A 25789-nucleotide genomic window follows, 5' to 3' on the forward strand; every position below is an offset into this window, starting at 1 on the left:
TGCTGCTACCAACTGTTGCTACCAAGTTCTGCCATCAAGTTTTATTACCAACTCAGTCACGCTAACGTGGAACACCTTTCACAACCATATGGTGGCACAGGTATCGTTGATGGCACGGGGTAAAGTGCTATATCGCACCGTTACCAACATCTTCAGGCGACGACTGGAACTTGGATTGGGCACAGGGCATATGCGACAAGTCATATTACCACTATTCCCGAAATCCAACGGCGACGACTGGAACTTGGATTGGGCAGGGACTATGCGACAAGTCACATTACCACTACACCCGAAATCCAATGGCGACGACTGGAACTTGGATTGGGTACGGACTATGCGACAAGTCACATTACCAGTATACCCGATATCCAATGACTGTGCTAGTTGGTCTTCTCAGGAACGGCGCTCCAACTCAGGAATGAACCACCACTCTCCAATTTGTTGTAATGTGGTAGAACCCTCAAGAAGACAACAGTGTAGTCAGCATTTCGGGAACACATGTATAGTTTATTACACATAGAAGTGAACATGAACAACACATTGGAAATGTATCATACACGGGCTGCTTGTTGCGGACTGTCACACAACGGCCACTTTATATGCCTCTCCTCCTATCGCGGAATGAGGAGGCAATTCCGCACGGGCGTGAACGGGGTTGAAAATACCCGCAGTGGTCGTTCAAAATATTTACAATGTTGGCGAGGTTATCAAATTCGTACAACGATTATATATTTTAGCAGTATCTCTTGTACATGGTTACTATAATTCGGCATGTATCATCGGTCTAAACCGGAGTTGGTATTAAACTAATCCAAACTTGCCCATGACAAACAAGTAACCACATATCTAATAATAAATGTTAAAACGCATAATAATGCACTACCACATTACAGCATTTGCCAAACGTTCCAATAGTGCCCCCTTTCTATGCTATAGGCAAAATCGATCATAACGCATTATAATCGAAACGGTTAAATCGAATCGGTTCCACCGAATTTCGTTACAATATATATATATATATATATATATATATATATATGCGTGTGTGTGTGTTTGCATTATATGCAATTCAAAGAAAGACTTGTCTAAACTGAAGTCGATGACATAAGTAAGGAATGTTGTAGGAAAATCACACTTAAATAATAAAACTTAAGACAGAGAGCAATCCAAACAAAACGGCGTTGTGCAGTGATGTCATTTACTAGTCAGTTATCCTGGTCGTATCACGTTATGTGGCGTCACACTCACAGAAATCTGTCAAATGAGCTATTTGGTATATATCTCTATGTTTCCCTGACATTCTCAAAGCGTTAGAATTATTATTTCAGATTTCTCAATGAAAAATACATAAGTAGTAGCAAAATAAAATCGCTGCCAACTAAGATGCACAATAGAATATTGCAAACATATAGAGCATGATGGTCAATGGTGAAGTTTTAATTGAAGAATAAGTGCTGAAGAAATACGACGGAGACTAGCCTACTTAAAAGTATATATCATTTTGAAACCGGAATGTTTCTGTGGCTGAACATGGTCGAGTGTAAAAGGGAAAACCAGGAAAATAGTGTCTACATGAAGAAGAAAATGCGACACTGATGGTCATGAAACAATGTCATCGTCATAAATAGAGATAATTCAAGCGAAGTGGAATACTTTTTTTTGCTGAGTGTGCCCACCGAACCTCACGTTTAATGACTCGCCAATGTTTGATTTGTTTTGTCTGTAGTAGTGATATTGGTCTAATATTGCGTTTACAGTTCATCATTTATCATCATTAGATATAGAAATAATGAAAGGTGAACATTCCCCTTCCAACTAGTATAGGTCAGAGTAGGTATATAGCCTACATACTGCTTATCTGCCTTTCAACTATATGACGGTAAGTTTAAGGGATTTCGTTAGCCACAAGAAGGAGTATGATATTTAGTCAGATTTATTATACTTTCAACAACAACAACAACAACAACAACAACAACAACAAAAACAACAACAACAACAACAACAGCAACAACAACAACAACAACAACAACAACACCAACAAAATTATTTGCATACATGTGTGGCCAGTACATGTTGCCTGGCTTATGGTGGATCTCAGGCGCCATCTTATAGGCGCCATACAAAGCGCGGCAAACCTACATCATTGTCTATAGTGCTGTGTGTGTATTGTCTTGTTTAGTCGACTCTCGTGCAATTATATCCGCTTAACTCAAAATATCACAGATGTTGTACAGAAACAGTAACTGGTGTTTTGTTGGTCACAATATTGTCATACTGTCGTTCCCAAAGATGTTGCTTCCAATGATAATGAGTGTAGATATATCATAAATAATTATGCATGAAGACTGCCAAGAATGATAATGTTCTTGGATGACTCGATGGATGAGTTTCAGTCAATGAATGATTGAATGGATGGATGGATAAATGAATGAATGAATGACTGATTGACTGATTGAATGAATGAATGAATGAATGAATGAATGAATGAAGAATTAAGAACTTGTGTGGACCCCCATAACCATGAAGAGTGCATTATCACGTACCACTATATACATCGTTGTGGATAAACGAGCTTAATATCTCTAATGGGAATTATTCGTGCACGGTGTATCTCGAATATGTATATCGCTTGCAGGTTTTTATATACGCCATCGATTAGTGGGAGTTTTTCTTTATCATTCCTATTTTCCTTTCGTAAGGAACATATTGCGGTCAATAAGCTCTACTGGTTCCTTTGTTTTTGTCCTCGGATGAAAAGGATAAGAGGAGACTACAAACCCTAATGTGATATATATATATATATATATATATATATATATATATATATATTTATATATATATATATTTTTTTTTTTTTGGGGGGGGGAAACCTAAACCAAATAAAAACTGATGTCAATCGTATCGTGTCAAAATTGGGTCATGTTAATGTGGACGTATGAATACATACTCCGTATTTTGCCTAGATACATGGAAACATGTTCGAATCCGCAGTTTTGTTGTGTTCATTGCAAACGTGTGAGTTTGCATAGTACAAACACGGACGTCATTGTATCACGATTTTCCCCGCTTGATAAACATGACATGATATTTACATAATTACGCGCAAATACACAGAGTTAATCTAGAACATGTAGAACAGTATAACTACACTAAAGTTACATGTACTTTCTTTGGACAACACTTTCGATCGCCAGCGACGTCTTGGACAGCCATGTATTGTGTACTGCTGCCAGTCGTATAAGATGGCAACACTAAAAAGCCAACAGTCTATGATAATCAAATCTAATTGGTACCATGCTGCTTGCTATATGCTGTAACGGACGGTGCAGGGGGAAGTTGTGTCATCCAATTAAGTCAGTCACGCTAATGGCCTGATGATATTCTTCTGCCTCGTGGACTCGCACGATAAATTTGATGCATTGTGACCACCCTCATACAGAGAAGGCTTGCAGACCGTCTTCCGTTTCATGTCTGATTATTGAGGCGAACGTCCGATTTAATTTGAAGGACAAGTTTAATCTTAAAGGGATGGTATGGTACTGGTGGAGATGAAGATTGAGCTTTTGAATTTTTGCAAGATACTAAGAAACCACTTATGAAACGCTACAGAACATACCATTCTAAGATGAATTCAAAATTTATTTGATGAAACTCAGTTGTGAAATGGCTGAGATATCAAAAAACAAACACTAAGAGGTGGGTTCCACTTTTTATTAGTATCGCTTTGTTTTGGATATCTCAGCCATTTCAAATCCAATTGTCATCAAATAAACGCTGAATTCCTCTAGGAATTAACTACATGCTCTTTCATATTTCATAAGAGGTTTCTAATTATCTCACCAAAAAGGTTACAAACCTGAAACCAGGTCTCGACCAAAACTGTGTACCATCCCTTTAATATAGCCTACATGTAGATTGACAGAATGCAGCAATATCAGTAGAACGCATCAGTGAAAGTGTGAGGAAAGTCAAATAAACTTTTCAAGAATTATCTCTTTTTTTTAAATTCAGTGTCACCATCGCTGGATGATAAGACTACTACAACTTGTGACGTCACATGGGTAGAACTATTTAAGAAGAAAATGTATAGAAAATTCAACTTATTATCACTTTTCTCGCATAAAAAAGAAGAGCACTTGACTTGCCACTTTCAGAAGGCAGGGGGAATGATAATATCTTTAACATTCCTCGGTAACAAAACGAGAGAATGTGTAGGGCCTACTTTCTTCAAAAATGGCATTTTGTAGAATTCTCTGTATGTTTTTCTTATCGTTCTAATTTACGCATCTGACATCATATACGGTATAGTTGTCTTCTCAGCCAACAGATACTGCGCAGGAACTTATGAAATTCCTATAAATTTTGAACTGATTGTTCGATTTTCCTCACACTTTCACTGATGCGTTCTGCTGATATTTCTGCATTTACTCAATCCACATGAATGTAAAAATGAAGTTGTCCTTTAAAGAAGAAGAGGAAGAAGCATTTTTGCATCTTATCATTGGTATATATACAGTTGACTGACTTCTCCCCTTCCTTAGTGGTTAAGGTTGGAATGGGCTTATCGAATGATGAAGGGATGTCCATGTGTGCCCCAGTATCGAGAGACTTGTCTTGGCATAGGATCAAACGTTAATGCTGTTACATTCCGGCGTATAACGAGTATATAGATAGATCGTTTCCGCTGCGGGTACAGATCCTTATATGTTATAGAGCAAGAGGGCCAACACGTTCCTAGCTCCTCGGACAGTTGCTTGGTTTATCGATAAGACAACGCTGTAATTAGGCCTACAGATACGGCTGTCGTATCTCTCCCCTCCCCCTCTATTAACTCTATTGAAGTCCTGTGGTAATTTTCCTGTGCTCAGCTTAAACAGCTAAACTGTGACTAGTAAAAATAAATATAATGAATGAAAAGATACATCACCAAACCACAGAGATAGATAGGATTTGTTGGACTTGATTGGATACTTTTTTATTTGTGCTTCAGGGTCACAGAATATACACTCATTATATCTTGTTTTGTTTTTTGTTTTGTCGAAACCAGTCGTAAATGATTCAAACACATACCTCCCATGCAGGAACAAGTAAACAAAGAAACACACTGAACAGTGTGGTAATGTGCATTATATTCAAGGGCACTATAAGTGCACAAAAACAGGCACACATTTACACGTCCTTATGATGATATAAAATTAATACCATTGTATGCTCATCTGCTTGTCCACGTTATCATCTGTACCCCATTCTCCTCCTCAGCGCCCGCCTTCCCTTTCAGTCTTACTTTGCTAAAACCCCGCCACTACACAAAAGCAGTAAAATTCATATCAAATCTCCCCATTTCAATAATGTTCTGCCTGCACTAATAGGTAGAACGAAACGGGGAAAAAAGCGCCAGCTACAATGCGAAGTTTGATTAACGAGCACAAAATTCGGCTCCGCTGTAAGTCACTAGCGAGAAGTTGTTTAGTGTATGCAAATTCGGATGGGTATTGGGTTGCACGGGGGATGTGAAACGCGCTATTGATATCGAGAAATCCTTGGCCATGAATTATCTTCATGTCTTTTCTTGTTTCGTAGCTGTCTTAAAGCTGGCATTAAGATGCTATGGTCTTTTCGTATATCCGAATAGAGGGGGGGGGGGGGTAAGAATGATTAGAGGTTGGAGACAAAGACAAACAAAAAGACGGAGAGACTAATAGATAGATGGGAAAAGGTTGAATTTATTGAAATTAATCGAAGGCTGACCGAAAGATAAGATGTACAGAGAGAAAGGGAATGTGAGAGTTTCCTCTCTTTGATGTTTGAGGGGCTGACCTGGGATTTAGTATAAAGAGTGATTGGACGAGACTGAACCTCCGTTTTTTCTCTTTTTTTTGTCTACATCGCAGTCCCTGTTCACACTCGATTTTGCAAGTAGGAACAATCGGTGTGAAATGGTCAGTATACTTGTAATATCTGTCAAATTGATGAAATTCTCACGTCGAGTTGTGTTTATGGCAACTGATTGGCCAATTGCCCGACATCGTCGATGTAGGGCAGTGTGCCAATTAGCTGCAATAAAAACGACTTGATGCAAGAATTTCATTAATTTGACTAATTACGCAGTACCCGCTGCATGCTATAAAGATTAGAACTAGCACTGGTTGCCGTGTGGACGCTCGATGGTCTAGTAGATAAGACTCCCGTCTGGGGATCAGGAGGTTCGAATCCTGCTCGATTTTGTATGTCCATGATTTCTCTTGTCATGGCTACTACTAGACACTTGTTAGTTCAGTTGCGATATGACATCTTTTATCATAACTGGGCGTGGTGTGACGCTCATGTCCGTTGACTTTCCGGATACGGGCCGCTGTCTGTAATGGTTGATGATCCACAATAACTATTATCGTCAACCTAAATCTTCTTTCTATCTACATCACAGCCTGTGCCCTAGGTCCCCATTTTGCAAGTATAATGTATAAGAACAATCAGTGCGAAATAATCAGTATTATCTCCTATTATAACTTGCGCGATGTGACTATCCGGATAGGGGGATGGCGAGTAACTGATCAGTTTGATTGTTGTGTGAACATTATTTGCTTCAGAATGGTCTCATATTCAAGTAATGTGCAGTTTAATGTTTCCAGGTTAGCATACCTGGTCGGTGACGGGGCATTAATCTGCACATTACTTGAATATGAGACCGTTCTGAAGCAAATAATTTTCACACAACAGTAGATATATAATGTACTCTTAAATGAATCCCACAAGGATTGGAACAATCATCCATCAGCATTCCCACTGATTCCCACTGATCGGTTACTAGCCATCCCCTTTAATGATCCATAAAGATTGTCATCAAGCTGAATCTTCGCTTCTGTCTGCATCACATACCCTGTCCACACTCGATTTTGCAAGAAAGAACAATCAGTGCATAATGATAATCATGATCTCCTAAACTTGGCGCGATGTGACACTTTTGTCTATGAACATCCGGATAGGGGCCAATGTCTTTAATAATACACATTGTCGTCAGTTTTATTCGGTATCGTGAACTGCTTTGACCCTGATTGCAGTGTCGGCTATTAATCTTCAAATAGATGACTTTTTGCGAAAAGATGCAGAATTTCAAAGCAGCTGCTGAGACAGATACCACTCTTGTTAAGAAAACATGTGAGACTTTAAAATTTAGCATCTTTCTTATCTTAAATAGGATTTTGATGAAACGTCTATATACTTCTAATGATCTCACTATGTTCGTGACAGGTAACTTGAACATGGTACGAAGTGACATTTTAATCTACGTTTGAAGAACCTGAGGGTAGAACCTTTAATGCATTACACAATTCCCTTGACCTCTGACGCGTCAGATACACCTCTTCTTGTGTGATCAATCCACTTCAGGTTCGTCCGTGATATTCCGACGAGGGATGACCGTCGAGGAGGACTTTGAGAACTTCCTGAAGCAGCTCGGGGAGAGCATCTCGGAGGATGAGCTGAGGGCCTTGACGGCGGCTTGTCAGGATGTCATACCCAACGAGGCGAGGGACAAGATACAGAAACAGCGCGACCTCTTCGGCTATCTGCAGAAAATCAACCAGCTGAGTCAAGGTAAGAAGTATAGTCATAGAGATTTAAGGGCGTTTTAAGGATGTGGTACCAATGCCGTATCTAGGTGGGTATCTCATTGGCTCAGAGACGAGGTGGCAACCTAGTGGCACCCTGGTAGCGACCTGGTGGCGACCTGATGGCGACCTGGTGACGACCTGGTGGCAACCTGGTGGCAACATCTCTTAAAGTGCGGCCAAGTCACAGAGACCCATGGAGACCTACCGGCGACGATGTGATGGAGACGTCGTTGGGACGTCCCGAGATTGAGAAGGCGTCTTAGAGACGTCGCGGTGACGTTCCCGCTACTTCCGGGCAAATAAAGTTGTCACCTGAATTGTCTGGAGAAGTCTCGGAAGTCGCCTAGAATCGCCTCCTTCGTGAGAACGCAAACCATCTTTTGGTCGTACGAGTCGCGGAAGTCGCGGCAACGTCTCCACTATGAAGTGAGATGGGCCCTTAGTGAGCCGTCTGTTATTTTAGTGATTGTAATGTAGCCTTTTCTTGCCACGAATACGTTTTTAAAGGGAAGAAAGTGAGGGGGGATGCAACAGCCAACAGGTAAGCCGGTCTGCATTAAATATGAATTTCCATTGACGCTTTGCTGACGTAGTCATCATTCCGAATAATATTTTTTACATTAGTCAGTATAGGCACGTATTCCCAGATGTCGTTCTATTCAGTCTATAAGTTTTACCGAGAGTCACACATGAACAGTCATATTTAACAAAGTTATGTCTGTAGAAAATTCTAGCTGACAATAGCTACAATCCTTTCAAGTAAAGCGCATAAGAGAACAGCTGGGTTCTTTGCAAGGACAATAGAGTAAACATCTGAAAATATTTTTCGGCATTTCAAAAGTAACCCCCCCCCCCCCACTCGTGAGTGGGGGGGGGGGTTACTTTTGATCTAGCAAAACATCGGTTTAGCTTTAAATCCACCACTTCCTTCACAACTCATAATTTATCTTTTTCAAGGCGTGATGTTTTGCTATTAAGTAATGTTAAGACAGTTTCATCGTCAAAAGGTGGTCGCTGATATTGAACCTTCATCACTATTTTTACCATTATTAAGATGTCGTCAACACCATAATCACCGTCAATGCTTTACAAGCTACGTGGAGATCGGGATTGCCGATCGATGCGTTTGTATGTGTGTGTGTGTGTGTGTGTGCGTGTGTGTGTCTGTGTGTGTGAGTGTACGTGCGTTGTAATGTAAGTTGTGTTGTCTCGATTGAAAGCATCATCTATTTGCTTCTTTATTCGGAAATTAAATGCGTAAATCTGAAGGTGGAATTATTATAAACACATAAGTGTAGTATGGTAGCTATTGTCAACACCATTCTGAGCAAGATTATTTGTAGATCATCAGTGCATGAATCTGCGATGTGTGTGCTCATGCCATCCGTATTCTAGCTTGATGATCGCGTGACCATAAACGGAAAGCACAGTAGGAAAACAAAACAAAACAAAACAAAACAAAAACAAAATAAATCAACAGTAACAGGTGTTCTATACTACTAGCGCTGGATTTCGATACACGTTCTAATGAAACAGAAAAAAAGTATACTCATTTTACATGAAAGAGGCCCTTTAACAATGTGTGCGCAACATCAGTAGACAGTGTACATGCGTGTGTGAGAAAGTGACGTGTGTTTATGTGTGTTGGGGTGTGGGGCTTGCATTTTATGTGTGAATGTACGTGTTATGTCTTTATGCGATTGTGTGTTTGTGTGTGTATTGCGGTTAACAGGTGGTCGCGTGTAATCTAATACGTTGCTTTTATAATCCACGGTCAGAAGAGAAAAGAAAAGAAAAAAAAGAGAAAATAATAGAAATCGAAAAATCTGCGATGACTCATAGGTGGAGATATTTGCATTCCCTCCGAGGCAGCCTCGTCTACATACCCTCAGATTATGTTGCCAGAGCAAGCATCTGTGTGTGTGTGTGTGTGTGTGTGTGTGTGTGTGTGTGTGTGCATCTGTCTGTGTAAATTTTCTGTTCTATAAAAAGGTGTCAGACAAGGCAGCAAAGACAAAATCAATACTGCAGTTATTTGCATGGGGCAGAGGGGTTTTTCCTCAAAGGGACGGCCTACTGCCATGCTGGGGGAAAACCAAGTTCGCTAATTCAAAGGACAAGCCACACGGTTCGACATCGCTTTAAATTTTCAGACTGAGTGTTTGTTCGTGTGTATGCGTCTGTTTGTGTGTGTTTGTGTCTGAGGGTGTTTGCGTGTGTATATGTGTGTGTTGATTGTTGTGTGTGTGAGTGTGTGTGTTGATTGTTGTGTGTGTGAATGTGTGTGTGTGAGTGTGTGTAAGTGTGAATGTGCTTGTTCATTGACAAATTCTGAGCATTTGCATGATGATATACTAAAAATACTTCATAGTATTGTCTTATGAGAGAAAGTGGTAACGATCCTCAATAATATTATTGATGCCGTCGTTATGTATTAATGTTCGCCTGCAGGATTGTGTTGTCTTTACTATATACATCAGATTCTTTGTTGTAATATCATTGGTAGATGCACGTAGGTGCATCACACAGATGAAGCAAATGATCATAATACATTATGATGCAAACATAATGTTGTTTTTTTATATCAAATAATAGGGATGATGATTGTTGACTGAAATTAATCTTAAAGAGTAGTTCATTCAGAATGGCAGCTGTTGATTAACAGCAAAATATCTTTGCACTTAGTTTTGTGTACTGGACTAACGATAATCAAGCCAGCCAGTAAAGTAGCTCCCAATAGCTCTAGTCTTTAGTGGATGGGTTGTGACGTCCAATAAGCCTGACCGATGTGATATTTTGGTTCAATTTCAATGAACGCTTTATACAGTTTTGTTTATACAGTTTTGTTTTTGTAATAATCATTTCATTCTTTCTCTTCAAGCCAACATTGATAATTCGGGGTAGGGTGGATTTATCCCTTTACGACGGACATGTAGCTGTCGTGTGAAATTCGCATTGACTGACTGATTTCGAGAACTGTCATTTATCCACCGAGATTTATACTTCCGCTTGCCTCGCATCGCATGACTCATATTCATGTCCGAAACATTAATTTCAAAATTATCGAATCTTAAGAGGGATGCACTTGACCTTTAGTTAGTTGGCATAATGTTTCGACAAACAGTTTAGTGGTCACAGGAACGTGGTTAAAAGACTCTCAACTGAGAACATTTTCGTATTTTCGTTTCCTGGTGAGCGGATAAGAATGTGAAGAAAGTTCAATTATCAGGTCATTTTATATAATCTTCTTGCTCTTTTCTTTCCCACTATTATAGTCTATCTATGTATAATTTGTTGTTGTCCTCGATAGCAGTAACATATTGCCAGTCCTGTTCATTGTGCATCTAACGTCTTTCTTCATCTTGTCTTATTTTATTTCAGCAGTCTATCTTTTCCTATCGTTTCAGTATTTGTGGTGTAATTTGTCTTTGCCACATATTCTTCCGCATCATTATCTTCCTCGTAATATCATTCCTTTTCTGTATGTCTGTTAATATTCTTTTGTTTCATGCTGACAGACAATTTATGTTACCTGGAACACGCCTTAGAGAAGATCTGCAGACCGGATCTCGTTACCATGGTGATGGAATTCAGAGTCAACGTCCCCGCCAGCAAAGACCTTAGCAACGTTATAACGGGACCCGCCAGGAAATACAAAGGTATGGTATGACGTTCGCCTAGCAACCGTCTTGAAAGCGTAGTAGGGCAGCTTAATCGGGCATGATGGGACAGTAACCCGTTAGTGAGGAAATTGCTGTATTATAAATCAATTCGTAAATGAGGAAAAAAAAACAAAAACAACAAAGGCGTAGATTATGTGATCATAAAAGTTATCCAGCAGGGATAGCGAGTATGATAGATGACTGACTTTCATGAGGCGTGGGCGTAAACGTCCTTGCCCTTGTTTGTTTGTTTGTATTTCTTCTGACTTATTGGATCAAAAGGATATGTTGGGAATATTAAGTAGGAGAATATGGTTTTGATATGATATCATTTTCATGGAATATATTGCATTGTTTTAATGCATAACGTAATGCTTTAGAGCTCATTGCATGATATAACTTATCGTCAATGCAGCATGGTGATTATTGATAATGCCGCGCATGCATTCAGATGCCTCCATGCATAACGTTGACGTGTTAAAAAAAAAAAAAAAAAAAAAAAAAAACAACTTGCTATTATAAGTGAACTTTGACCCCTGCCTTAAGTGCCAAGGCGTGCTGGCATTCATGTAAAATGAATTTATTTCAAATGATTATCTCATGTCCTGTTGCTCTATCATAGACGGTATTCTGTATGCTTGAATACTATATTAAAGATAAAAGATAGTACATGTATATTATGATCAGGGAAGAAAATTTATTCCTCACTGTTTTAATCTTTGTGGTATTTATGTAGGAGTAGCCTACATTTGTATATTGTTGTGTGAAAATTGTTTGCCTCAAATCGGTCTCAATATTCCAGTAATCTGAAGTTCAATTTCTACAAGATAGCGTGGCTGGTCAGGCATTATACTGTCTGATCTGTAATGGCCTAAATTCGGTACTAGCGCAGTGAAATAGTTGACCAGTTTACCAACGTGAAATTCTAAGCTCAAGTCATGTTCTTTCGAAACAAAGATTTTTGTTTTCACTGACAACTAAGGAGCTTGAACGACTATATAGGCCTGAGACTTGCCCGACATATTATTTATAAGCAAGACCGAGAGCATGAAACTAGAGCTCCCGAGTATACTAAAATGCATTGGATATTATACGGGTGGGTGGAATATCGTTTCTACGAGGAACGCAACTGTGACAAACATAAATTTGAATACACGGGTACATAATATAAACGGATTCATTTCCTACTTAATGTTAGTGCGTGCTGGCGGGTATGTAAAAATTCATAACTGAGTCGTTCGCATCTATATAATCAAATACCCCTCTGGAAAGAGATCATATCTGCGAATGTATTCCCATGATGGAAAAAAAAAACGGGACAGACAGTTTCCACTTGTCATCAATCTGCCTGTCGCCACTGGCGAATATCAACAATCTTAACAGAGAAGATGGTTAGGTTCCAATGCAAGTTCAGGCAGTCAAAAATGATTAATTCGACCCGCTGATTTTACGTATTGGCCGACGAACTGGATTTTTCTCAAAACTTCTTGCTCAGGGATGACAACATGATAATAGTGACCAAACAAAAAAAAAATCACAAAATTGACGTCAGTATTTAAGGTTTTAAAGAGAAATGATTCTACGTAATGCTTTCTTTCAAATCTGCTAATTACACCCCCTCCGTCACTCTCTGGTCGAAGCCACGTGTTGAATACCCAATGAATGATATAGGAGCCTCCATTCTGTCCAAGTTTGACAAGATTTTGATTTCTCGAGTTTCAACATGGTGCCCTGGAGGTTTATTCATAGCCCACATCCATCTCCTATATGATGGATATTCCGTCATTGTTTCCCCGGCGCGGCGGTGGTGGATCGCGGAGAGAAATGAGGACCGAGAGGGTGGATGGGGGCGAAATGGAATTGGGGGGAGGAGGAGGGGAAGGGGGCTGGGGGATTCTGTAGTTGGTGTTTTCGGGACCCTACCCTGGATTCTCGGGCCGAGGTGCGTATTATATTGTGAAAACATTCACCTCTTGTCGATAAGTGCTGCATTTACAGTGTGCCACGAGAGGGTGTCTAATAATGATGGCAAGCCCAACCTATTAATTATGCAGGACACGACACTCACTTTTTTTCTGATGTCCCGTTCGAGCCACACACACACACACACACACACACACACACACACACAATCTTCGTATTCAAATTTTTGGTGGCCCTATAAAGAAATGTAGTGGACCTAAATAGAAGAAAATATAAAAATTCATTTTGAATTTTAGCTGCTAATGGAACCACCAAAAGATGATATTTTCTATTTGAAGTTTGGTGGCCCGACATCAATTTTCTGTTGCCCCGGTCGCCGGGTCACCGCCAATGTCGAGCCCAGTTTAATATGCAGTGGCGGATCCAGAGGGGGCGCACCGGGCGCGAGCCCCCTTTATTTTTTGTTAAAACAAAAGAAATAAAAAGATAAAATAGGTGGGCGCGTGCGCCCCCCCCCCCCCTTAATTTTGTGAAGGCGCCTCCCCTTTATGGAAATTCCTGGATCCGCCCCTGATATGGATAACCAAACCTTGTATATGATAATATGGATGATAGTTTTGTTACATGGGCGTTGACGAACTGGAATACAGAATGCAAATCTTTTTACCTATAAGGAGGTATTATAGAAACATAACCGTGATCAATATCCATGTTTTGATGTTATTTTGGTTAATGCGTATATAAGCGCACAGAAGCCTAAGAAGATACAGTTAATAAGGCCAAAAGAAAAAAAAAAAAAGGACGGTGAAACATTGTATGAAGCTATTACACCATTCACACGAAATATTGAAATCAATTGAAAACACGAGAGGAAAGTATAAGTTAAATGAACACACATCTCAAGAAGTATGCAATTTATATACTCGTCAGTACAAATAATATATATGGATAGTTGGATAAATGATAGCCATCAGTTATTTTCGAAATAAATGACATGTCGTACCTCGATACTGGTTACCATAATTTGTCACAGCTATCAAATGGCACAATGCATACTGCATATAGCCTTTAATCTAATAATGCAAAATAAATGAAGTGTCCGCGGGCCACCATCCACTGGGCGTATAGTGTTCTCTTTCGGATTGATATAATATGTGCATATTATAGCACATCTTGCAAACATGGGATGCTGTGCTGTGAACGTGTATTCATAACGTGAGGGGTTTTTTCCGCTATTATTATTGGGTATAAAAAGAGAACACGACACCCATTATTACCGCGGAGAAACTATTAATAAAATGCGACAACTCACACTGTAGAATACCGCACTTATGAATTTGCGCGCACTACAGTACAAGCGTCATGAGGCTTACGTCACTTCCTGTATTCAAAGTTGTGTAAGTGACCACAATTGATAACAAACTGTTTTTAATTCTGGCGAAGAATTGTTTATTCGAATAACACGACAGTCTGCATACTTCCATATAACATAGCATAAAAATAACGCCCGAAGGCGCCAGTGTGATACTTATGGTATAAGACCATTCTTTATGGTTGCTTAAACTCTTTAGAACGTAATATCACTTTTTTTCGACCACTAATATACATCGTGGCGTCTCAGATATTAACTTGTTGCCCTCATTACATAATTCATATATATATATATATATATATAGACTGCGAGAAGGGGTCTCGACCATTTACAGCACCAGTGTAGCTCCTTCATTATTTGTATACAGTGCGAAAAGAAGAGGAATATATATATATACATATATATATATATATATATATATATATATATATATATATGTCTGTATATATATATATACATCAAAATAAACCTTTTCGGTGATACCTCACGTTTTACATGACAAGAGATATTTTTCAAGTTATGATTAAAAATATCCCATATTTTTTTTCTATTTTCCTTTTTTTAGCAGCTGTAAATGGCAAGAATGGACTTAACTCATTTTATTATCAAAATATTCATAACATATGATATATATATATATATATATATATATATATATATGTATATATATATATATGTGTGTGTGTGTGTACAGTCTGAAGAAGAAATATCAGCTATATAGCTTTAGAATCTGATTTATGGGGTCAGAGATCACCACAATTAACTAATTTGATTTATTTTCTGGTCATGTTCCACAAGGTACAATCAAACATTTTCTCTTTTTTTTCTTTCTTTCTTTTTTTGTAATGGATAGATATGAAGTGGAAAAGTGGTCATCGGTCAACGTAACTGGATCTCATCAAAATGTAAATGAAGCGCCATAATCTATCTATAGACGAGGTGTCGTGACGTCAAGTGACGCTTTGCCTGAGGGGTAAAAACAAATCACTTATGATAATAATTATACAATGACACATGAATGAATGCAATATCATACGGTACGTTGTGCATAATTGTATCTCCCTTTGTCTCTTTCCCCTCCTCCTCTTCTTCTTCCTTCTCATCCTCTTCCTCCTCCTCCTCCTCCTCCTTCTTCTTCTTGTGCAATCTGCAGAAATGAACAAGGACACGGGACAGGTGCCTGACGATATCTTGGAAGGTTTAGCAAAGATACAGCTGGCCGCCCCTCCGTCCAACGCGGAGAGACGAAAAGGGCGGGAAACCAGATGAGCAGACGACGCGGAGAAACGATCTATCGACGTTAAGATGATGAAATCGTCACCAACCCTGTTCTTGTCTTTGTTTCCTTTTGTATAGCATAATATCTTACAAAGACAGGCGTGATTTTATGTGTCTGATGTAATGCACACACTTTTCTCTCTTGCCTTCACTATTTCAATATGTCGTAATGCTGTTCATGGTTGATTTTATTTCCAGTGAGTATATTTGCCATTTCTTGCGCTCTTTCAGCGATAACATTCTTTTCATCATATCCGTCTAGCCAAGCGATGCGCTTGATCAGCTGGTAATCTGAACCGACAGAATTAGATTACTGGTGTGTCTGAATTAGCGACTTGTGTAAAGGCTACTATATGAGGCTCTCCTCTGATATTTGACAGGGGCGATTGGAGTAGGTGTACGTGTTGCAATTTAGGCTTCCCTTGTCGCTGTGACGCGCTCATTCCACGTGTAACAGTGTTGTACGGATGAAAAAAAAAAACCCTGTGCTCCCAAATTGCACGCATGCATGGCGGCTTGACGCTAGTGGCGCCAGCACTTCGAATGCTCTTACCTCCACATGCTCGTGCATAATTTATTCCATGCCAAGCCATTGTCAGGCAGACTACCGGCAGGTTAGATAGAATGACTTGACGTTTTGTGCGGAGATTGTTGATTTCAGCAGCTTATTGGTTTGACACACACACACACACACACGCACACACACACTCACACACACACACGCACACACAAACGCACACACTCATACATACACACTCTCTCTCCTCTCTCGCTCTCAGGTCCTCCTATATTACTTCCCTACTCTAAACACTAAACGTAGTAATGAGCGGCTACTTCACGCAGAAGGCATTTGGGATCTAGCACCTAGAAACGAGCTCATCGCAGGCTCCTAGTTCCCTCGCATGAAACAAAAAGTAAAAGAAATGCATGTTCACTCTGACGAAAAAATTAATCATAAACTGTTCTAGGTCGTTTCGTCCATGATAGAGTTACTCGATCTGATTAGCCTGTTGAGGGCAGTCTTGATTTTGGTTATTTCCCTTATGATTCTGTGAATTCTCATTTATCGCTTCATGTGGTTGGACTTCGAATTTTTAATTTGCTGTCAAAGGAACGAAAAGAAAACCCCAAAGTGACGCATATCTCATACTTTAAAAGACTGGGAATTCTTTAAAGAAAAAAAAAGCGGGCAGGTACTTGGGTTACTTCAGTTGAGAGTGGACGGTCTCTGTCTGTCTGTCTGTCTGTCTGTCTGTCTGTCTGTCTGTCTCTTTGTCTCTCCCCCTCCCTCTCGCCCCCTCTCTCTCTTATCCACAAAATATTGTATGTCATGATTGTTATGTTCGTACATATATCAAAAGTGTATGGACTCCATTGTGAATCTCATACTTCCATATCCTTCAATTTTGTTTTGTTGTCGATTTCAGCAGTTAGGCCTATTCTGCTGTCTTCACTGTGATGACTCTCATTAGTACACAATGTATTCATTTTATCCGTATCCATGAAAGATGTACTCAATCTGATTAATCCGTTGAGGACGAGCTGATTTTGACATATCGCACACGTTTTACGTTTCCCGTTACATAGACACCTGCTCGAGTACAAAATACTTGAGACTTTATAGTCTTCGACGGGTTATACAGCTGCGGGTTATATGGTCTCTCTATTTCAGAGGCTGAACAATATTGTGAATCGTCTGCTTATTTTTTGTGATTACCTTGAGACGATGTGAATTTATGAAAAGAAGAGAATGATATCGTAAGCGAGTTTTTAAATTGCCGATATTGAAAACAAAAATTTAAGATTTCGATAATCTTAGTAATGTATTAGCTCTATTATATTCACTTACAGAACTGACTTTAGCCGACTATAATATCGATCACTCCTCTTTTATATACGAGGTTCAATTAATGCTCAGTCACCCAAACCATACTATTATTACTTCATTCTCTAAATCGTATCGCTATTCATCATTATTATTATCACCCTCATTATGACGATCATCCACCGCCGTCATTCTCGGTCTGTACTGGCTGGAGTATAATGATGATGGTTTGCTAAGATTTAAAGGACAAGTTCACCTTCATAAACATAAGGATTGAGAAAATGCAACAATATTAGTAGAACACATCAGTGAAAGTTTGAGGAAAATTGGACAATCGTATGAATTTTTTAAATTTTTGTGTTGGAACCGCTGGATGAGGAGACTACTACAGCTTGTGAGTCATATGCGTACAACAGTATAAAGAAAATATAAAAGAAAATTCAACATATTTTCACTTTTGCCGCATAATAAAAGAGCAATTGACTTGCCTCTTTCTAAAGGCAGGGGGAATAATATTACCCATAACATTTATCGGTAACGAGTCAGGGGAATGTGTACTTTTTTCAAAAGATGGAATTTTGTGAAATTCTCTTTATATTTTCCTATTTTATATTGTTGTACGCATGTGACATCTAAGTTATTCATACACTGCAGTAGTCTTCTCATCCAGCGGGTACTACACAAAAACTTCAAAAATTCATAACTTTTGAACGGATTGTCTAATTTTCCTCAAACTTTCAATGATGTGTTCTACTAATATTGCTACATTCTCTCAATGCTTATGTTTATGAAGGTGAACTTGTCCTTTAAGACGGTGGTGGTAAGCTGCGGCAGCAGGCGTGGATATTGTTGTGGCGCCAGTTTATCCCCTCGACACGCTCAAAAAGCTCTTGGCGGGAGAGTAAAGTTGCATCCGATTATTGTTATGCACACCTTCCCGAGGTGCTTCTCGAGTACCCAGGCCGCTCGTGATGACCGGCCGTCATCACCTCGGCGTGAAAACATTATTAATAGCTCACCCACGGCTGTATGCCATTATAATATTTTCATCTCCGTAATGCGATGTCACCCCTAGACAATTTTCTTCTTGAGGCACCCTCAGCGGGCATAATAATTACCACGTGGCATGGGATGGCAAGTCATGCGTCGTTATGTTGATAGTACCAGCCATATATACAGTTTACATGGTTTATTTAACTCAAGAAAGGATGGGTGGTTGTGAAACCAAAATCACTTATCGCAGCTAGTAGCTTGTATGCATGTATGCTCGCGTATTATGAATGTGTGTGTGTGTGTGTTTGTTGGTTTGTCTTTGAAAGGTGGCATCTTGTTTTCGCTTCATTATCGTATAGACATGGTTGCGTCTCCAACGCTTGGAAATATCTCTTGGAGCTGAGTTGCAAACGTTCTTTAAACAAATTGGTGGTCCAATTCTAATAAAAACTGCCGATCGTTACTGAGTGCGTGTTAAATAGACGGGGAACACTCAAGAATACTCAGATTTTGGAAAGGATGCTGACACTATCGAAACATTTACGAGCTGGTACATAGTAGAAAACCGTTACCGACACGAATATTGTACACTGTCTGATGTGGAATAAGAATTGATGTGGTAAATACGATCACTAACTTGAAGGTTTTCATGCACTAGAAGAATTTATCGATCTAGTTTAAACCGCGGTTTTCATGACCTTATTCTGTAACACAATTTTCATATACAAGAATACACTGTTTGCATGTCGGATATTGTCATTGTCTTTATAAACTATAGGAAGCGTATATGACTGATGCAAACACTCGAACGACTGGTAATTCCGTAAAGTGACGTATAAAAGGAATGGATTATGTCTTTACACACTATCTTCTTTATGTTCGAAATGGATCCATCATATAACAGCGTGCTGAATAGGCATAAGCTAAGGGTTTCGAAGAAAAAACAAACACGATACAAGTGCACATAAAACGACTACAATATTTTTTGTGGAACAACTTAGGCCTACGCATAAAACAAAAAATGTAAAAGTCATAGCAAGTTTTCTTTCTTGTCAATATTAGGAATGTATGAGACGTTTTACTCGTGCCATGTGAGGTGAATAAAGAAAAAGAAAAGAACAAGACAACTTATAGCGCAAGCCATTGGTATTGTAATCTTCCATTATGATAGAGCATGCGACCCTCGCCACAAGGCCATAACCGTATCCTCAATCGAGGAATTCTCAACTTCAATTTCATAGTCTCCTTATTGTTTTGCTCTTCCAAAAGATCATAAGATTTTGCACACTATGTTATGATTGTAACCATTTGAGAGTGTATCAATCATTTGTTTTCAAAGTATTTTTTCCGTTTTTTTTTCCTTTGCACGTACACTTTACAAGGGTTTTTTCTTTGTTTTGTTTTGTACTTTAATAACTTTCTGTAGAATACCTAAGTTAACCATCTTCGTTTCCCATACGTCACTGTATTCTTGCTAATACAAGAATGAACATTTTTTAACGATGGCACTCTTGACATTGAAATTAGGAAATGTTTCGTGTCGGTGTGTGCCGTCCAGCCGTCGAGGGGTCGCTTGAGTGGCTGGAGTGTAAAATGGCGTGCTGCAAACGCTGCACAAGTTTGCCCCTGTCATGAAGTCACCGCTAGGTGGCGTCTTACTGCATGGAGCCGTTGAGCACATGGATTTGAGTGACTGAGATGTCGAGGAAAACACAGGCCAATCGTAGAATCCAGTTTGTTCGCCTTCTAATTCTATCCCCCTCCCCCGATTCTGTCAGTTCTTCCTCCCTTCTTTCTCTCTATCAAAATGTACTCTTATTTTACTATATTTTCTCTTTTTCTGTCACTCTTTTATCTTTCTCTCCGTCTCCCAATCGTCTTTCACATCTCTTGTTTTCTAATACACGAGCAGATTATGAAAGTAATTCCACTTATATCCTTCGCTTTACAAAACGAATAGCAGAATGAGTAGGGAGAGAGAAATAGTCAGAGTGATACACATAATATATTGAGTGCAATCATAAGCTGCCATGAGCTGCTAAAAACGCATAGAGAGCACGGAAAGATCCTTTCTTTTTTAGTCCTTTATACTTCATTTCAAATTATCTAATTATGATATCGTCGGCACAGCCTGCCGCTGCCAGTATAGTCGCATCACTAACTCGCCGGCGCATATTTTGAGCGCTTATTGCTAGTATTTAGTTGTAGATCAGCTGTGCGTCAAATCTGTCTAACAAGCGTTAATAATGTGCACACACATTCACTGCATGCTTGATCACGTCATCATGTACGCTCCAGTTTTCAGTGTGAAACGTTTGTAATTTCCATGCAGGGGATGTTTTATTTGATGAATAATGTGGATGGTACAGTGTAATTACGATTTCCAAATAGTGGTCCTGAGATTGTTAAATTGCTTATGCTAATATTCTTGCACTTGAAAAATATTGAAGGTACTGTCATTATGAGGATTAATTGTATGTATTTATAATGTAAATGAACACATGACCTGCCTATTACGAAGAGACTGTATTATAAATATGAGTGTGTGATTCCAACCAATGATTAATCTGACTAATTACAGTCCTACTCTTACTATGCCTTGTTATGACTATCTGTATCAATGTGTGTGTTGACGAACATTTATTTGAATTATTGGCGTAAATGATAAACAGTTTTGTATCTGACTGTTCTAGTGGTTGTGTAATATGTCCAGTAAATACTTTTTTTTGTTGGTATTGGTTTATAAGATAATGATATGAATAAGTTTGGAAAGCTAAGTGGAATGCTTTGCACTCTGCAGTCTTGTTTTCTCCGTTTTTTGAATCGTTTGTGTGTTTTCGATTTAGTTCTGTAATCGTTCGATTCGATGCCTTTAAGACTTGCGTATTCCGTCGTAAGAATGATTTTTTTTTTCTTCCTTAGATAAGATTACTCTTGCCTATCTTCGTGGAGTGGAATCTACCTTAACGAAAAAAGAAAAAATGACACTCGTAGAGTATACAAATCTATGAAAAAATATCACACTGAATATAATATTGTCAGTATACAATGATACTATTATACAGGGCTCGACATTAGCAATTGTCCAGGATCACTAAAAATCGATGTCGGGCCACCAAATTTCGAAAGGGTTATCTTTTGGTGGCGCGATCGGACAACTATATAGGACGGACGGATATCCTTATTATACGTTTGCTCTTATTTCTGACCACTACATTTCTTTTTCGGGCCACCGAAATTTCAGATTAAAGATTTTAGTAACCCAACCGGGCCACCAGAGAAAAATGTTAATGTCGAGCCCTGTATTGTGTTCTGCAAAACATAAAGATGTTATATTCAATATTACATAGTGCATGTGGGCCAGAATTTGCTAACAATGCATGTCAGGCATATTATGCACGGCCCATTTTCTAATTTTTCTGAAGACCATTCTTGATATAACTAATTTGTTCTGCCTTACAGCTAGTTTTGAACTTCGGTGTGCTTGGCACTTGTCATAATATAGTGAAAGAAAAAAAAGAATGATGTACTTATGTGTTATACATCCAGTCGCATGCTTAGTCGTATACGAGATTTTCATACCCATCTATAGTTTTCCTTAAATGAGATGAATAATTCAAAATATTGTGATGTGTATTCCAAAAAAGTCAAAAGATTGCTAAATTTATTTGCTAGATAATGTTATACACATGTTAACACGTTGTGCACCTAACACTTCACAATAAATGTGTGTGCCAATGAAACGAACAACAACAAAGAAATGAAACTGGAAATAAAACGATGACTAAACAGTCCTCAGGTACTAAAGAAAATAATAATGCATATTATATAACAATTACTTTGCGTTCGAATCCGTATATTAAAAAAAATGATAGTGTATTCAATCGAATAGTCCGTGATGTAGACTAGTTGTTTACAGTAGGTAAGTCTTCTTCCTATTTATGCTATAATGGAAACATTTATGTTTACTTGATGTTTTTTCACGTGCATTTAGTGACAGATTGGAAACATCCGTTGTGGATGAAATCCCCAGGTTGAAAATCGACTCTCTAGAGTTATTTCAACTAATTGATGTTTATACTGTCAATGCTTTTGGCTATAATAATCATTGGCTGCGAGGTATAGCCGTGAATCCATCAACACATTTTTTTTTTAAAGCTTGAGCAACGTTAAATTTATCAATTTAGAAAAAAGGAAAAGCCCAAGACAACTATTTATGTGGTTTTGCGATCAAAATCTAATATGTCATATTTCTCTTAAACCGGCATTAGGGTCTATCTTCATCAAATATGACAACATAAGAAAGCCTGATTAATTATCTTAAAGATGACACCTCACTTGCTATGACTGGGACCGTTCCCAGAATGTGCAAAACAGCTGAGTATGGGGACATATAAAAAGTGAAAAGTTGTAACAATTCTGGTGTTGATAATGACTATTTCGATTAAAAAGGGCTACTGGCGAATTAAGGCCAATTAATCCGGCTTTCTTGTGACGTCACATTTGAATGAAAATGATGTAGTTTTAAGAGAAAATAATGTGATACATCAAACTGGAATTGCAGGAGGTTTTGAGAGGTTTATAACCTATGAGGGTCTTTACCGTTTTTGTGTGCTCCCCTTTGACTACCTGTTGGCACAGAAAACCCCTATTGCATTTTCCCCACCATCTAAATATAATCCCTGTTATAATATGGCACGGAAAGGGGTTAGGACATTGTGTTATATATTGACAATATCATTGTTCGTGTAGTTGACAAATTAGGAATGTCATTGTTTGATTGGAGGCATGGCAAAAACTGAGTAGATAATAATTGCACTGCTTATGAAATTGCATGGCTTGATTATGCTTATTGATACAAACAAAACAAAACAAAACAAAGCAAAACAAAACAAAACAAAACAAACAAAAAAGAACACTGTTTTCCTAACGTGTTCTTTGGATATATTTGCAATTGGCGATGGTTGATGTTTGCGCAATATAATTAGCATATTAACTGTTTTTGCTTCTGATATTAAAGTCCCCTCGACGTCAGCATGTATGAAAAATCATTTAATATTTACAAATGTGCAATCACTTTTCAAACGCTGCGTATGCCGAGGTGTTTCGAAATAAAAACACCGTGTTATCTTGGACAAATCAGTAGCCCCAACGGAATTTATTTCAAAATGCCTCTTATATGAATTTTACGGTTCAAACAGTCTAACGTGATGTTCGCGAGCTCTATGACATCACACAGGAGTGAATGCCGGACTTTCGCTTTTCGTAAAGGACAGTGACCTGTACAACTTAGTGTAGTGTAAACAGTTTACTCGCTTAAGAAAAAGAAAAAGAAGTTTAGGTAATCGCTATGATAGGATATTTATTTATACTTTTTTGTATTGATATTTGTTTTATTGTATATACCTATTGATGTATGAAACACTTCCACATTAAACATTCACAGTGAATACATTATGATCAAGAAATTTACGTGTTTGACATCAATTCCTTGCCTCCCTTATCTTGTTTCTGTGGCTGTTCAGAGTACAAGTCAGTCACGTCAGTGCGGCTAAGTTAGTTCTTCAACATTAAAATACATCATAAATTTCGCCATTCACTGCATATCGGTTAACAGCAGTACAGGCTGTACACAGGGTGTGCAGTGCTGTGAAGTGTGCGTTGTGTTGTGACGATGCTGATCTATAGAACATGTTCAAGGTATGTTGGTGTGATATGAGAATTGATGCAGGTTCTCCTCTTTCTGCATCATAACAATAGTATATGAAGAGTTTAATCGCAAAATGAGCTAAGCGAAATTTGTCAACATTTCAAAGTAAGCCCATAATCAGATAGAGCAAAATGAAACCTTAATTCCCAGTAATACTTCACTTGCAACCTAACAAGGAATATTCTAGAAGTTGTGATTAAAAGTATCCTGTATTTTCGTATTATTTTCTTTGTATTTAAGCAACTTTTATCACAAATATCTCAACTTAGCAAGAATGGAGTTAGCTTGTTTTGCGATAAAACTCTTCATATTTGAAACAAGAGTCATCGCAGAGATCTCATTCTAATGATGACAAGGTTATCATTTCATTAGTTTGATCGCATGATAGCATTATATGAGTGCCATTTTTATGCAAGCATTTTTAAAATTGAATCAATCAGCATAGAAAGAGAGAGAGAGAGAGAGAGCAAAATAGAATCTTTCCAGCTATACCTCAATTGTGTTAACAAGGGATATTCTTGAAGTTACAGGGGTGGTATAGTTTTGGTTGAGATGGGGGATTCAGATTTTGAAATATTTTGCGAGATAGTTATAAACCACTTCTAAGAGGAAATCTAGGAGTAATTCAAAGTTTATTTGACGAAAGTTAGTTTCGAAATGGCTGAGATATCCAAAAACAGAGTAAAACAAAAGGGTCCTTATGAAAGGTGGGTTCCATCTGTTAATAGGACCTCTTTGTTTTGGATATAATATTATCAGCCATTTCAAAGCCAAGTCGAATAAACTTTGAATTCCTCTTTGAATTATAGGCTCTTTCATAAGAGGTTTCTCATTATCTCACAAAAAAGTTGGAAACCTGAAGCCCCATCTCAACCAAAACTATACCATCACTTTAAATTTAAAAGTTCCAGAAATTTTCTTATCATTTGCATAGTTTTCTATCAGATTTGATTTTAGATATCTCAAATAATTAACAAGAATGGAGTTGATTCTCCATTTCTTCATCAATGTTTCCCCAGGGCGTTTATTCGTTAATAGGATTGTCAAGCTGGCTTGTTCCCTCGTGGAGTCCAATTTGAGACGACACATTGGAGATTGACGTGTGGCGTCTACAAGTAAAGCGTATTTTAGATGCACACCTTGAAGGGATGGTACTCTTTAAAAAAATCGAGTGAAAATTTTCACTCTAAAAAGAGTGAATACAAAAAAGAGTGAATTTCGAGTGAAATTGGAGTGAATTTTGAGTGAAAATGCTCATTTTCACTCATTTTTGACGTCAGGGATCACTCCAAAATCTTCGAGTGATCCCTGACGTCAAAATGAGAAAATGAGCATTTTCACTCAAAATCACAATTTCACTCGAAATTCAATTCACTCTTTTTAGAGTGAAAATTTTCACTCGATTTTTTTTTAGAG

General features: G+C 38.4%; 1 protein-coding gene across 2 annotated transcripts in view; it reads left to right on the top strand.

Annotated features, from left to right (window-relative positions):
• Window positions 1–16567, top strand: part of LOC139709746 (astrocytic phosphoprotein PEA-15-like) — a 68257-nt gene extending 51690 nt beyond the window's left edge. For both annotated transcript variants that reach the window (XM_071621703.1, XM_071621702.1), the window contains exons 2-4: window positions 7387–7593; window positions 11129–11269; window positions 15721–16567. In XM_071621703.1, the coding sequence (XP_071477804.1) occupies window positions 7413–7593; window positions 11129–11269; window positions 15721–15836 (438 nt within the window). In that variant the 5' untranslated portion in view covers window positions 7387–7412 and the 3' untranslated portion in view covers window positions 15837–16567. The remainder of the gene's footprint in view (window positions 1–7386; window positions 7594–11128; window positions 11270–15720) is intronic.
• Window positions 16568–25789: the final 9222 nt, after the last annotated feature.

The sequence above is a fragment of the Diadema antillarum genome, unplaced genomic scaffold (genome assembly GCF_040938485.1).
Source record: "Diadema antillarum isolate AM-2024a unplaced genomic scaffold, OU_Dant_1.0 seq00001468_RagTag, whole genome shotgun sequence".
NCBI classification, from domain to species: domain Eukaryota; kingdom Metazoa; phylum Echinodermata; class Echinoidea; order Diadematoida; family Diadematidae; genus Diadema; species Diadema antillarum.